The sequence below is a fragment of the Erythrolamprus reginae genome, chromosome 2, assembly GCF_031021105.1.
Source record: "Erythrolamprus reginae isolate rEryReg1 chromosome 2, rEryReg1.hap1, whole genome shotgun sequence".
Taxonomy (NCBI): domain Eukaryota; kingdom Metazoa; phylum Chordata; class Lepidosauria; order Squamata; family Dipsadidae; genus Erythrolamprus; species Erythrolamprus reginae.
In genome coordinates, this window is record NC_091951.1 from 159,291,553 (window position 1) to 159,308,174 (window position 16,622).

The 16,622-nt window shown below is 41.0% G+C and overlaps 1 protein-coding gene across 2 annotated transcripts in view; it reads left to right on the top strand.

Moving 5' to 3' along the window:
* The window catches only part of RPTOR (regulatory associated protein of MTOR complex 1), a 494,232-nt gene that overhangs the window by 192,728 nt on the left and 284,882 nt on the right, over positions 1 to 16,622 (top strand). For both annotated transcript variants that reach the window (XM_070740207.1, XM_070740208.1), the window contains exon 6: positions 5,431 to 5,606. In XM_070740207.1, the coding sequence (XP_070596308.1) occupies positions 5,431 to 5,606 (176 nt within the window). The remainder of the gene's footprint in view (positions 1 to 5,430; positions 5,607 to 16,622) is intronic.

Sequence of the window (16,622 nt, forward strand, 5' to 3'; positions counted from 1 at the left end):
GAGTTCATTAAGTCTTTCCTGATACTTTTTATGCTTAAGACCTTCCACCATTCTTGTAGCCCGTCAATTTTGTCAATATCTTTTTGTAGGTGAGGTCTCCAGAACTGAACACAGTATTCCAAATGTGGTCTCACCAGCACTCTATATAGCGGGATCATAATCTCCCTCTTCCTGCTTGTGATACCTCCAACTATGCAGTTAGGGTATTTCTTGGTTGATACTTGATAAATGCATTACTTTTCTGTTGCTGTTTTGGCACAGATTTGCACACATAACTTGTAGTGAGGGTAAACAAGGAAGCAATATCCTCTTGGGAGCAGATTCAAGAGGGACTTGTCTTGGATTATCTTGCAGCGATGAAATTAAACAGATTCAATAGACGTGTCTTGGTTTATCTTGCAGCAATGAAATTAAATTGCTTGCAACAGTTGAATGACCTAAGGCAATGGTCAAAAATTTAATGGTCTTCACATGCTAACTGCCATTACGAGTCCTAAATTTAATCTTGAGGAAAACAGTTGTAGTGCATGAATATAAGCAGTGATGGGCTACCAAAATGTTTACTACCACACTGTGGGCGTGGCTTATGCATTTTGTTTCAACATCTTTCAATGCAAATTGGGTGTTCTGGGGTGGAGCTCCATTTTCGCTACCCCACTGCATTCCCCCTGTCCGGGCAGTAGCCCACCCCTGATTATCTACTATGTAAACTGTATGTACACACACGCACACACAGCTCTTCTAAAATTATACACATTCAACCTCATTTACTGTGATAGGAAAAACATACCCAGAGCCCAGAAGGGAAAAAAAAAGGGGGGGGGAATCAAACTTTTGCTACCGATACTGTGTAGCTGACCAAAGTTTTGCTACCGGTACTGTGTACCTGACCATACCCATAGGAGCCCACCACTGAATATAAGCAGATAGAACTTAATTGAAGTTCAGTAGGTTTTACTGTCAGGTACAATTGCATTCCAAAATTGAGACATCTTTGGTAATTTTTAAAATTTATTTAATCCTTAAGTGGGGGGGAAAACCCCAAAGCAAGAATAAAGCCTCTAAAGCTATTATTTCTGTTATAGAAGATATAATAAATTACTGCATGAAAGGATATTTAAATTACTGCATGTGCCATGTTATTATTTTTCAATGGATTCTATAAATCAGCCCCCCCCCCAACCTTTTCGGCACCAGGGACCAATTCCATGGATAGAGATTTTCTTCTGGTCCAGAAGGGGTGTGGTTTTTGTGTGTTGTCTGCATCCCATGAATGGGGTTTCTCTTGTTTGCACAGCCTGGTTTCTGGCATGCCATGGACTGGTGCCGGTCCACAGACTGGGGTATGGAAACCCCTGGTATAGATAACTGCATGTAAATAGAAATTATATATTCAGATTTGCGGAAAGATATTTAACATTCGATCATATAGAATGTTGACATCTTCACTTGATGGAAGGATTATTGAAGGATATAGTTTGACCATGGGTGGCTAAAGTTTTATATGCAGCTATAATTTTGTTAAGTAAATAAGTACTATAGTTTATTGAATAATTCTCCAGAGCATTTTAAGTATGCTATAATTGATAACAATATACATTGGTAACTTGGTATTCATCATTAATTGGTACTGGGGAGGCACAATGAGTATCAAACAATTTTTTCCCATAAGGAACAATGTAGTGAGTCACAAGGTAGCTGACACTGACAGGTTCTAGTTTATGCATTGAATGCCAAACAAAGGATGAGGGACAAAAAAAAATTCATCAAAAAGTGTGGACTACTAAATTCATTTCAAAACAGTTGAGTAGTTAAGTAGCACTGTATATAAATATCTAAAACTAATAAACTACACACATAATTTAAATCTAAACAATAATAATATTAACATATTAAAACAATATTAACTCCATTAACATTTAAATGGTTAATTAATTTATTTATTAGATTTGTATGCCGCCCCTCTCCATAGACTCGGGGTGGTTAATGGAGTTGGATAGCACTACACAATGTCAGAGTTTAGGAAATACAAGTATTACATATTGTAATTTGTCATGTCAAACAGAATTTACTATTTCTTCTCTCTTAGCCTTGCTACCTTAATTGCAAAGATAGCAACTCACTGTGTCACAAACTGAATGTTACCTTGTAGAATGAAATTCAATTTATTTTCAGCATTCCAGTTCTTAATGTCATCAAAGAATGGAGATTAATAATGATCCCTATATTAACATACAACCAGCATTGCATACTGTGACAAATGCTCTATTTCACCTGTCCCTCACACAAAGTCTGTCCTGCACTGGGATAATCAGGAATTTGCCTTGTTACATCATTATAATTGTGTTTAAGATTTTCCTTCCTTCCTTCCTTCCTTCCTTCCTTCCTTCCTTCCTTCCTTCCTTCCTTCCTTCCTTCCTTCCTTCCTCCTTTCCTCCCTCCCTCCTTTCCTCCCTCCCTCCTCCCCTCCTTCCCTCACCCACTTCCTCGCCTGTAATTTATAATAAATCCTGTAAATATAAAGAATCCTAACTCTGTAGCCAGTTAGCATCTCTTGTCTCTGTATTCAGGCTTTGGAGGCAATATTCAAATCCCTGTGAAGTATAGCAAATCTTTTGCTTGTGGTCAGAATTTCAGAATTAGAAATCCTGACAAAAACAAGTAACTTATTTTAAAGAAATGCTATTGATCAAACATAGATGTTGAACTGTTGGGTTCCAATACTGTTTTTTGCTAAACTCTTGCAAATGATATAATTCTTTCCTAATAATGTTCAGGAAATAATTTATGTATACAATATGATACAATATTGAAAGATTACCATTAGATTGAAGTCAAAACAGACCAAAGATGGATAATAATAAATAGAAGAACTCCAGTTCATTCTGGATGAGTACTTATATACTCATAAAATGTTGAACTATTGATTCATAAGTAGGAGTGTGTATCAACATGTTTGAAGAGTAGGTTTTTCAAATCATTGCCTTCTTTTAAATTATATATTGCAGGGGTCGACAAAGTTGTTCAGAATCTAGGAGCCAGCCAAAAAATTTAGGAGCCAGAATTTTTTTTAAGCAAACTTGGTTTTTTGCTGAGTCTCCACCTGACATCGCTTTCACCCCCTCCCCCCCGGCGCAGGCCTGGCTCCGCCGAGCCGGCTCTGCTGTACTCCCGTCGGGATCCGAGGGGAGACCGTTAGTCAGAAACCGAAACAGAGAAGAAGGAAAGGGAGACCGGGCCGGGGACGCGGGTGAGGGGGGGGAGGGGGGAGGAGGGGTTACTGGTCGGAAGTCACCGCGCACGCGGCCGGAGGAGGAATGAACAAAACCTCACGCCGGGAGGGGAGGGGCTTCCGCTTCTCTCCGAAGGCGGGTGAGCGGCCAAGATCGGAGCGTCTGTGTGCGGTGGGGGGGAGTGAAGGGGTTCGAGTAGGAGGCGGAATGGAGGCAAGGGGGGGAGGGAGAGACGCACGCAAGCGCAGGGGACGCTGGGAAAGCAGCTCGCTCCGAGGTTGATGGGCGGAGCTACGGAAGCCAAGATGTACCATTTCTGGGCGTAAACACAAGGCGGGAAAAATATACTGTATACCAGTGATTTTCAACCTTTTTTGAGCCGCGGCACACTTTTTATATTTACAAAATCCTGGGGCACACCACCAACCAAAATGACACAAATCTAATAAATAAATAAATAAATAAATAAATAAATAAATAAAAAATAAATAAATACATACATACATATATACATACATACATACATACATACATAAATAACCCCCTCATATATACAATCCCATGTAACATCCCCTTATAAATACAGTCAATCATCAATCATCCCTCCTGAAATTTATACCACTGTCTCATTTATGGGTACTTCTCCTGTCTTTCCCCCTTTTCTCTCTCATGTTTCTCATTTCTCTCTCTTCCTCCCTTTTTCCCTCATTCCTTCTCCCTCTCACTTCTCCTCTTTTTCCATCCCTGTCTCTCTCCCCCCCTTATGTGTGTGTATGTATACACACTCCAACCATTTCCAAAACCAGTTGAGGGCTGGGTTTTTTTTCTCTTATCCTTTTCAAAAACAGGTGTGGGCTGGGGGGGGGGGTTTCTTATTATTTGGATGCTTTTTACCATATGCTTCAAGAATCACCTCTCTCTCTTTTGTTTCTCTCTCCTCTCATTCTCTGCCTCAATCATTTTATCATTTCTCCTTTTTTCTCCCCTTTTTGTTCTCATTTCTCTCACTCTCCTTTCCTCTCCCTATCTGTCTTGATTTCTCTCTCTCTTGCTATCTTTTTCTCTCTCTTGTTCTCTTATTTTCTCTCTCTCTCTCTTGTTCTTTCTCTCTCTCATGCTTTCTCTCTCTTGTTCTTTCTCTCTCTGTTGCTCTCTCTCTTATTTTCTCTCTCTCTCTCTCTTTCCTTTCTCTCATTCCCTCTTTCTCTCTATCCTTTCTATCTCTCACTCTTTCCTTCTCTCCCTCCCTTTCTCTCTCTTTCCATTCCCTCTTTCTCTCTATCCTTTCTATCTCTCACTCTTTCCTTCTCCCCCTCTCTTTCTCTCTCTTTCCTTTCTCTCATTCCATCTTTGTCTCCTGGGGCTGACTGCGCCTGCCCTGCACCCCCCACCACGGAGGGAAAGCATTTGGCATCGGCACCGCCAAACCCCCCCCCCTCCACAAGCAGCAAAAGCCTCTGCGACTGAGCCGGAAGGCAAACGGCGCACCCCGCCGCTTAGGCTTTTGCTGCTCCTGGGGGGGGGAGGATTTTCTCCTCCCCGCCCCCCCGGCAGCCAAACGTCGCTGGTGCAGGAAAGCAGCGTGTTAAAAGGCGCGCTGCTTTCACGGAAAACAAACCCGGCTTTCCTGGCAACGGAGGATGACAAGCAGGAAGAAGCGGGGTGGAGCAACGCCAGGCTCAAGCAGGCAGCTTCCGCGCGTTTCTTTCAGCGGAAGAGGAGGAGAGGGAGCGGATCGGGTGGGCGGGGGCAGCGCCTTCTACTGCCGGCGCCTCCCCGCCCCCGCCCCCCCCCAGGCAGGCAGGGGAATGGGAACTGCGCGCCCATGGAAAAGGGCACGCAGGGGGGTATTTTGGGGTGTGCGGGTAGCGGCGGCGGGCAATAGCCGGGGGGCGGCTTCTGCAAGTGGGAGCTCCAGGGCTGAAGCCTCAGCCCTGGAGCTCCCACTTGCAGGAGCCACCTCGCGGCACACCGGTTGAAAAACACTGCTGTATACACATACAGTACAGCAGGCAACATTTTCTAGGCGCCAGACAACATTTTCTAGGCGCCACTGGCGACCAGGCGCCTGGGTTTGTCGAACCTTGATATATTGTATTATTATTATTATTATTATTATTATTATTATTATTATTATTATTATTTGCTAGCTTATCATTAGGAGATTTAACTGCTGACTTTTCTATCTCCTGTGAAGGTGGCTGCAATTAACCCCAACCATCCACTTGCTCAGATGCCCTTACCCCCTTCAATGAAAAATTGCATTCAACTAGCAGCATGTGAAGCTACTGAGTTGCTACCAATGATCCCTGACTTACCAGCTGACCTGTTCACATCCTGCCTTACCACACCAATCAAGATTGCACTTAGATGGTAAGTGACTCGCTTGCCGCCTGGTGTGTATTGCATGGTTTTTGAGACTTGCCTATGGGTCTGACAAAGATGCTGACTCGGAAGCACCGGTTGCCCTGACTTTTCTCTGTAGATCCAATTAAAGAATTTGAATCTTTAGAATCTTCACAAGTGCAGAAGCAAAATTGTGCTGGCCCCACAAGCACTCACGAGCCACGGCGGAGAGCCCAATTTAGTGTTATGTCTATCGGTCACCAGGGCTTTCTTAATATTCCCCACTAAATTGGTTAACTAATGTCCCTGGTTACTGGAGCTGTTTCTCTTCGGCAGTACCACTATTAGAACCAGGAATAATTGCTTGAATTGTTTTATCATGTTTATACATCTGCCAAGTCCCCCCCTCCGCCCTGGTATATACCGGAGGTGAAAATTAAACTGCCATTTGACTTGTTTAAGTGACAACTTACGTGGGGTTTGCAGGGCTTCTAAGTTCTTATGATCCATCCAGATCTCAAAGGATGACTTCCCATCCAATAAATGTCACCATGTCAGCAGAGGCCACCGAACCACAAATGCCTCCTTCTCCCAAATGGCCCATTTGTGTTTGGTGTTGTTCAACTTTCTAGAGGTATATGCACATATATAGCCACATTACTGGCATTGGCCTGCACAACAAATGGCTTAGCAGGGTCAGGATGTCTCAGTACCATCTCACATGCAAACAAGGCTTTCAACTGCTCAAAGGCATAGTGACTTGGCATCGTCCATTGTAAGGGGAGGCTCGGACAGGATTTCCCCAGACATGTGTTTAGTGCATAATAGGTCTGTCAATGGCAATGCTACTTTAATGAGTTCTGGTAGAAATTAACAAATCCCAAGAAACTTTGCAGTTGCTTTTTCGTCTTACGGGCTTGCTATGTCAGTCAGAGCTGATATGTCATTTTCTGTTTAGCAATTGTGGTGCTTAGGGACAAAGTTACTAGTGACAATTTTGGTTGCTAAGTGAAGATTACCTTTGGTTTGATCACTTTTACTGTAATCCCTCATCTTATTTATCTATTCATATCATCTAGCAGAATACTAAATCTTTTTTCCCTTTATAATTTGCATCCATTCAGTATGTTGCAAATTGTTTCTTCAAATTTATCTGATACTTCTATGATTGCAGTGTACTGGAGTATAACATGCAATTACTGTCAACCTATCAGTTCATATTTTTGTATTCAGCACAACAATTTAGATGACAGCAGTTCATATTTTATGAAATCTATATCTTTTAACTCCTTCATATATAATTCAACCTCTGCATTCACTTCCCTACATGCTGCACAAGATCAAACCACCTTCATTCATATCTATTACATCATTCCCCTTTCCCCTAGTTGTGCAGAGAGATCACATAAGATTCTCCCTTCATTGCATTTATTAATTCACAATATTTCCCATATATTTTTAATTTTATATTCAAAGTTAAAATGTAAACTCCAAATGAAACAAGAACAAAGCAAAACTAAAAAGGGCAAGAAAAAAGTGCATAAAGAAAATAAGGTCACACATACTGTAGTTTGTACCCTCTATTTGAATACTCTTAAACATATTTCATCAATAATAGTTTTCCCTCCCCTTGTGAAATAGGTCTATAATTTATGAATTTGTTCTATCATCTATCTACTGTTAAAAAAAGTTAACATGTAAACCTAACAGCAAAACAAAACATCAAGCTCTCTTTAAGAATCTATTACTGCATTTAACCCACAGAAAGTCTACAACAGCTTCTACTATAACCCATTGCAATAATTTTTTTCTGATCCATCCACGGTTAACTATCCTGAATAGATTCCTAATAATAAAACTTTCCTTTAAAGTTAGGATTGGGATCTTTCCATATAATTCCATTTCATTCCCCAAAGTTGTAAATCTCTATAATAAATACCTCCAAAGCATTTGTTGTTCAAAATGTCTTCCTGCAAATTGAAACACAACATTTCCTGATAGTTGACTTCTGGTTGAATATAAGAAGTCTATTTCATAGTCACCATGAATTTTCTTAAGAAAGTCCAGTTCATCCCTGATCCAATCTTTAAGTCTTTTGAATTCATGCCTCTTCCAGCTTTCTCCAATGAACCTGCAATCCTTAAACGAAACTTCTTCTAGTCAATGATATCAACAACAAATTAACTTCCAATCCACCGAATTGCGTATTTGATTTAATTGCTGTTACCTGTATTTCAGTGTCATTCTGAAGTTGATTTAAAACTGCTGTTAATGTGTTAACCATTTAAACAGAATTTTCAGCTCTGAATTTACAGAGCTTATAAATTGAAAAACATTTTTCCGCTAAAGGCTTTGTCCAGGGCAGTAGTGGATTCCTACTAGAACGGTAAAGGACACTGCACCAGTCACAAAAGGTGAGCTGCTCGTGCAGCTTTGAGTGGCTTGCGTGCATGCATGCGTATCTCAGTGTGTTTTTGCTTCTGCGCATGTGCAGGAAGCAAAATCTCGCAAGGGGACATGCACAAGAGATATTTCAGCAATTTTTGCTTCTGCGCATGCACAGAAGCACCCCCTCCAAAAAAAATCTCCCACACGCACATGTCCCCTTGCAAGATTTTGCTTCATGCGCAGAAGTAAAAATAGACTGGGACACGCGTACACGCAAGACACCTGAAACTGTGCACACAATGTACCCATAGCAGTGGTAGGAGCAAACTGCCCCTGGTCCAGGGATGTCAAACTTGTGGCCTGTGGGCCGGATGTGTCACATGCTGGCCATGCCCACCACCAGGTAAGCAAAGGGGGGTGGGGAGTCATGATACATCACGTGATGGCGCGAGTTTGATACTCCTGACTTTGACATTAACTTAATTTAGCTCTCACTGTTTTAGTATCTCTTTTTGTGAACGTTGCAAAGAGTATATGATGTGTGATATTCAAAACCTTATTTTATTAATGTTTTCATTTTGAATAATATGACTAACTATCATTTACTTTGCTTAGATTCCAAGTCTTAGTCTTCTATACGTCATGGTTGCCACCAGATGGGTCCATAGATATTAAGTTCAGCTTTCCATCATGATTTTGATTAAGAAGGGGATTTCCCATATATATATTTTTAAAAATACAGTAATACCTCATGATACGAACTTAATTGGGGCAAGGAGGAGGTTCGTAAGACGAAAGGTTCGTAAGATGAAACATTGTTTCCCATAGGAAACAATGTAAAGTCAATTAATCCGTGCAACCAAACCCCCCCCGCAAAAAAACGGCTTTCGGCGACTGCTGGGAAGCCGCGCGGCTGTTTTAAAAGGTGACAGCCGGCCTGGGGGGCTTCCCAGCACCCCCCCGAACCGGGTTCGGGGTTGGGGGGGTGCTGGGAAGCCCCCCAGGCCGGCTGCGACCTTTTAAAACAGCCGCGCGGCTTTCCAGCTGTCTCCTGAAGCCGAACGCCAAAGCCGAACTTCCGTGTTTGGCTTCGGGAGACAGCTGGGAAGCCGCGCGGCTGTTTTAAAAGGTGACAGCCGGGCTGCGCGGCTTCCCAGCAACCTCCCGAACCGAACCCGGGGTTCAGAAAAATTTTGCCTCTTCTTACGAACTTTGTTCGAGTTACGAACCGGCGTTCGGGAGGCTTCTGGGAAGCCCCGCCGCCCGGCTGTCACCTTTTAAAACAGCCGCGCGGTTTCCCAGCAGTCTCCGAATGCCGGTTCGTAACTCGAAAAAAGTTCGTAAGAAGAGGCAAAATTTTTCTGAACCCCAGGTTCGTATCACGAGTTGTTCGTAAGACGAGGGGTTCGTATCTTGAGGTACCACTGTATATACAAACAGGTTACCAAACTTAGCTATATCTTCATCCTATGTAGCATTCCCTGCTAATAACAATGATATTGCCAATTAATATTTGCATATTTTGTCCAGTATGCAATAAACATAACCAAAACTCAGTTTTACTTAAAGAATGCTCCAGTTTTTTGGCCAAACTAGGATTTGTAATTTAGAGAGTTACCTATATATGTACTAGTAACTAGTAGATATATACATATACGTGTGTGTGTGTGTGTGTGTGTGTGTGCAGATATAGCTGCATCATTTATGAGACACGTTTATTTGTGCTAATTTTGCTGTAAAGTATAATCTCAAATGGAAAGAAATTAATTAGAATTGTTGCTAATTCTCCAAAATGTACAGAGAGATGGTTTTAATAAACCTTAATCATTCATTTCCATTACCATTGGGCAGCTGGTTTAATAATCCCTTCATTCAAAAAGAGGGATTTCAAGGATAGTAGAGGAAAAAAGGTTACCTGTTGAAGGTATTGGGAACAGATTTTCCCAAATGGAAGCGGAATTTGACTTCCTGAGCAAGAAACTGAATCATTGTAAATATTGGGTATTTTGAATGGTTTGTGATAGAAAATAAAGTGGAGTTGAGCAGTTGCTATCATCTGCCTCAGCTAGAGGGTTAATCAGAACAAGGCAGATAAAAGCAATTGCCTATGTTTATTGTGGCCCCAAGGTATTCTGCTGCCATCTAAGGCAAATGACAAGATAGTGTACTTCACAGATTATGGGAACCATAAGGTGAAACCTACTTCAACTCTGATATTGGACATATTTTTCCTTACCTGAGGGTATAACTTAACTTAAATTTGAAGGGCAGTCAGACTAGAGTGCACAAACCCATTTTCCAATATATTACCCTTTTACATCAGTTGCCTGAGGCCAGCTTTGACTGTATCTCTGGCATTTAATAGCCACTGAGACAGCAAAAGTAAGCTACAGTCCTTTCAGTATTTCACCTACTGAATACCTCAACTTGAGTCAGAGCAAAACATTATATGAGATGTGTAAATGGTTATTACTGAAAACAGTAACTTCCTTATTTTTTCCTTGATAAATCCTGTGCTGTGATCTGCATTGGCTGCCTAAAGTGGCAGTCAGAGAAACAAAACAAGGCCAGAAATTCTTGCCTTCAGCTGATTGGACCGAGTCTGTCAGAGCTGAAAACTCCACCTCTGTTGCTAGGGCTTCCAACTTTCAACTTGGTCCTCAACCACGTCCTTGGCGTGGATGGATGTATCTTCTCCAGCCCTGAAAACTATTTCTATCTTGATCCTTGAATTGTGATCTATTGGAACTGTGAGTTAATCCAACTGTCTTACTTTTACATTGAGTCACTGGCCTGCTTACTTAGACTGATTGCTTGGCTTGATTATTTGGACTGTTTGCTTGGACCGCAATTCCGGGTTGAGGCCAGCCACTGATTCAGGAGCTCAAATTCAACTCCTTGGCCTTCTACAGCCTTGGAAGGGGGATGGAGTTGTAGTTCTTAGAGAACAAAGCCAGCGATGGATGGTGGCCATTTTGGAAGACCTTGGCTGACATACAATCCATGATAGCCAATGCTGTCAAGGGACCTAGCAGCTTCACCGTGCAGACTACCTACCTGACACTATAAGTTGGATACATTTGCTTCAACGGAGGCTTCCTTTGGCCGCTGAGTACTTCAAAGAATGCGTGTGAAGGGTGTCTCCCAGGATCAGACTTAAGCCAACTGGTGGACAGCCAGTTTTGGTATCTCCCACTCCTGGATGCTATGTTAACCCACTATGAAGAAGGAATGTTAGTCTTACCTGATACGCTCCTTCTTGTAGGGTTGAGATATTATCTACGACTTGTCCTAAGACTTGTCTAGTCATGAATTTTTGTTTGAGGGTGACACTGGCGGCTAGCACGTTGGGTCTGTACTTCGTTCTTCATCAAAAGCTGGAATCCCTAGTAGGAGAGCTCTGATAGACTCAATCCAATCAGCTGAAGGCAAGAGTTAACCCATTCCTGAATGCTATCTCAACCCTACAAGAAGGAGCATATCATATAAGATAAATGCCCCTTCCATCCTCCCATTGTCCAATCACAACTGATGAAGCTTCTTGTAACAGAAGTGAAACTTTTTCTGCTTCTTCCTCTTCAAGAAAAAAACAGTCCACTCCAGATGCCTTTTTTAAAAGCACCTTTGAGACAACTATGACCTGGATGACTAAGAATCTCCACAGACATTTTCAGAAGAAAGCAATTGTGATTTCAGTTAAAAGCATCCAGTCATTTGAAATGTATATTTATGTAATGTGTATATGCTGAGATTATTTACACTAAAATCTACTTAAAAGTTTTTATGATGTTTGTGTTATTAATGAAGTTCTATAAATAAATCACAGGTAAAAGTAAATTATAGCTAAGTCTTCTTTGTTGGCTAGTGCAAGAAGCAAACATTCTGTTTACGGTAGTTTTTTTTTTTTAATGTCATTATGTATCAGGACTGCAAATTATATCTGTAATGTGTTGAGAAATATAACCTATAAATCAGTTTAAATGCAGCTTTCCTTTTGTTTCTGGCATCTATAGTTCTCCAGGGGATTCAAATAAGAATTGTTCATTGCAGTTTTTAGTATATCTCATCCTTGTAGAAAACCAGTAAATGTGAGGAGCATATTATTGAAAAATCCCATCATGAGATATATATTTTCAACCCCTTCAAAAGGTAGGGTGAGAGATGAGAAGATTGTCCACTTTGTTCTTCTAAAGCATTTATCCTTCTGGTTCTGGACCTTCCATCAGTTGCTCTCCTTGAAGATTTCATGACATCTGATTTTCCTCTGGGGAAGAATTTCTTGCTCCATTAGCTGAACAATTAAGTCAGACACATGGCCAATCCTTGAAAGAGATGGAAGAAGGTCTCTGGGGCCAAATTAATGCTCCCGCCAACCTATTCCAAGCAGCCTTTAAAATTTAGGAGGACTGGCATGCTACTTTTGCTATCACATTGATTTTTATGTTTTGTTTGGATAAATTACATGTTGAAACAGCTTTGTCAACAAACCCACAGATGTTACTAGCCTTCTGGGAGATAGTAGGAAGGATAAAGGGCTGTGATCCTTCTCCCTTTCATTCAGTTCTAGGTGCACTTTCCTCCTCCAACAGTGTTTTATTCCCCCCCTCCCGGCTGCCAAGGAGAAATGGTATGTTCCTATTGCCCTATTCATTCATCTGGATGGCATTCCTTGGTAGGCTCTTCTTAGGTACTATGCAAATGCTAAAGTTGAGAATCTAAAAGAATGGTATATGTTTTATGATTGTTTTACATTCTGATGGAATGCCGTCCAGTCTTTGCAGCCCTGGGATACTTTATGCATTATTCCCAAATGGTTTAGTAAGGGAATTTAATGATCAGAAGCAGTATGATAAATTGAAAAGGAGATAAACTTTGCCAACACTGTCTGACAAGGACATCTTAAAATTGCGGGAGAGTACAAAATTGATGTGATGAAGATAACACTTTTGGCAACTCGGTGCCTTTAGCATCATTCTGGTATAGTTTTCTTGAATATTTTATTATTTTTCTTCATCTAGTTTTTTGGAACACTTTAACGGTATTTATATAACTTCAATTTGCTATTACAGAGCGTGACCAAATGAGAGCTAGAGCCAGTGTTATGGCAAATAAATAATGACAATATTTAAATTTAACTACTTTTTTTTTTGTAAATCTGCATATTGTATTAGCATATTTTTACTACTCAGGGAATTCATTGGAGAATTAGGATGCTATTTTTTCTGATATGCAAAATACTGTTGAACACTCTAGCTATTTGACCTGATTTCTTACACAAATCTGAATATCTTGTTTTGTGTTTGGCCCATATGCAAAATGTGTTGCTGTTTTGAAGTTATACAGAAAAAAGAAATACGCCATCCATCAGGGCCAGGATTTTATGTCTGGTTTACTGTTTAAAGTGAAGAACAGAGTAAATCTGATTCTGTCTGTTTTGTTAAAGCCCCAAATATTTGGTTTTATTATTTATTACATCACCTAACTTTTTTTCAAACTAATCTGAGTAATGCACACAATTTGGTTTGCCTGTTTTTTTTCTCTCTGAGTAGGTTAGGTTGTAACATGGTAACTAGCCAAGTAATAATTCTTACTTCATCATCGTCAGCCATTCAGTGGTGTCCGAACCTTGACCACTCTACGGAGCAGCACTTTCCATGTCCCTCTGACTTGCACCATCTTCTTCAGATCCTCCATGCTCGTCCCAATGTCATATTTTATAGTGTCCAGCCAAGAGGTACTAGGGTAGCCCCTTCTCCTTTTTCCACTGAGCGACTCCCAGCATGATTAACTTTTGAATGAATCAGCTTGAATGACACAGCCAAAGTATGATAGCCTTTGTTTGGAGTTGTTGTGACCCATTTGCGTCCTGCGCAATTAGTGATGGACCATGAGGACTCAGAGACACGGGAGGTGCGGTACAGGCATCTTGTGTTCCTGGCACCCAAGACTGACAGTGAAGAGGATATGGTGTTGGAGGCTGAAGAGCAACCAGGGCCTTCTGCACTTTCTGAGATGAGTGACTCAGGAGAAGAGGAGGAGCCTCTTCTGGATGCTAGGATTTGCAGGACCTCTCGGAGGCATGAGTGGTTACTGAGGAGGAGGTTTACTCATGAGTAGCACTGCTGGCTATTGGGCCACACCCTCAGGTTATTTAAGGGGGAGTCATATGTTACTTCAGCACAGACAACAATGTCGTTCATCCTAGAAATCTAGTTTCTGTTCCTGTCTCTTGGCTTGTGTTTAAAAGGACCACATTCTTGGTTTTCTTGATGAGCTCTGAGCTTGAAGCCAAATTCTGTAAGTCGATGATAAGAAACCTACTACACTCTAGTAATTAATTGCTGTATTTATCTATTCCTGGGACTCTTACCAGCTGCTAAGACTTTACAATCAATGTAGTGAAGACTTTGCAGGATTTCACCTTTAAGAAAAGACTCAAACTGCATAAGACTTTTGTACATAGTAAAACCTTTATTAGTCAATCTGGTGGTGTGCATCTGGTGTTGTGGGGGCTCAGTGCTGAGAGAGAACAGAGGTTTTGGCTTTGAGGGATATGTTTGGTGAGACTTGGTCTACTCTAGGACTTGTGATTTTTTTTTCAGTCCATGGAATGCATAATAGTCTGCAGCACCACAATTTGAAAGTGTCCATTCTTCTCCTTTCTGCCTTTTTCGTAGTCTATGTTTCACAGCCATAAATAGAAATTGGATATGATAAAATTGTAGAAAACTTTTAAAACAAAAATCTATGGAGATTCTCAGTCATCCAGGTCTTGGTTACCTCAAAGGTGCTTTTTTTCAAGAGGCAACTGGACTTCCTGATTTTACTTTTTTTCTTTGAAGACATTTGGCTTCTTCAAAGAAAAAGCTCATTCAGCTCTTTTAAAACAAAATTTTGCATTTGACTCGGGACTTGGGACTTCTTTTCTCCACTTACCCTGCCTAAATCTCAGTGCCAATCTCTAAAATTCCTTCTGAAAATATCAAGGAAATACAGTTTTGCTTCATCTCGGTGGTGTGTAAATTTGTTTCATCTCACTCGCATCCATAATATTTAAGTCAAGTTTGTTACCAACAGCAGTCTTGTCAGCTGCACTTGAATAGTGCATATAATCAACAAGCCCTTTCCCAGGTTTATTTTCTGTTTCCTGTTAGTATACAATTATAACTTAAAAAGGGAGATTATAGAAAGATAGTCTTATAGTAGTTATCAGAACTTGAAATCAGTTTCAGCCTCAGAAGTTTTCCTGGATGTACAGCTAGGTCTTTTGCTGTCAAAACATCTGAGAATTGGACCTGTTTCAATTAACCTCTTTAACTTAAAAAAAAAGCTTGTTTATGTTGGCCTCCCAGATGAACTGAGTATTTTTAATGAGAATTTAAAAGCTATTAAGCTACCCTGACAGGTTTTCAATACATTGCTACTTGAATGACCATCCTTAAATCCTTTCTTGTCTAGTAAGGAGAAATGTGTTTGAGATTGCTGTTACTCTCTTTGGATTAATTTGAATAATATCTTCAGATATTATTTCCCTTAACATGGAAATTTCTTTAACTCTGAATTTGTATTTTTCTTGGCAACTTTCAGTCACACTGCTGCGGCCTCTTCTGGTTTCCAATAACCTCTGCTGTATAGTTTTATTAGGTAAGAATATAACTTGTAACATTATTAATGTACCATATTGTTCAGAGTACAGTAATACCTCGTCTTACGAACCTAATTGGTCCCCGGAGGAGGTTCGTAAGGCGAAAAGTTCGTAAGACGAAACATTGGTTCCCATAGGAAACAATGTAAAATGAATTAATGCGTGCAAGAAAAAAAATGTAAAAAACCGCCGCCACCCCGGCTGTCACCTTTTGAAACAGCCGGGCGCTTCTCAGTGTTCTCCCGAACGCCGAACCCAGAAGTTCGACAAAAGTTCGGGTTTGGCGTTCGGGTTCGGGAGGACACCGAGAAGCCCCCCGGCTGTTTCAAAAAGCGACAGCCAGGCGGCGGGGCTTCTGGGCGGCCACCCGAACCTGAACTTTTGCCGAACTTCCGGGTTTGGCATTTGGCCGGCAGGTTCGTAAGACAGAAAAAGTTCAGAAGAAGAGGCAAAAAATTTCCGAACCCCAGATTCGTATCTTGGATTGTTTGTATGGCGAGGGGTTCGTATCACGAGGTACCACTGTATAAGAAAACCTGGGTGTATCTTATACCCCAAAGGTAGCCCCACTTACCAACCCCCACCCTTTGGCCTCTGCCTCCAAGCAATTTACCTCCTTTCAACAAACAGCGCAGGGCCTGATTAGCATAAGCAATTGAGTATTAGCCTCCCGACACACAGCTGATTCAGCACAGGCAAGTGTGCTAGAACTGAAAGTGAAACTAGATGCAAGGAGTCAAATTGCTGGCAGATGGACTGCTGTCAATGTTGGACTGCTGTAATTGCAAGGATGTATGTCAATAACTATAAATGCCTATAGAATGTTCAAATTATTCAGAGGAGTCCTTTGGGAGTTGGGTGCATATAAATTTAATAAAATAAATTAGACTTATTTTTTAAGGACTGCTTTATTATTGTTTAGACAACTTAACAAAATGAAGAAGCTTTTTTAAAATAAATGCTTGATCTGAAGAGGCCCAGTGCTATTGTATCTTCTTATAGCAGAGAAT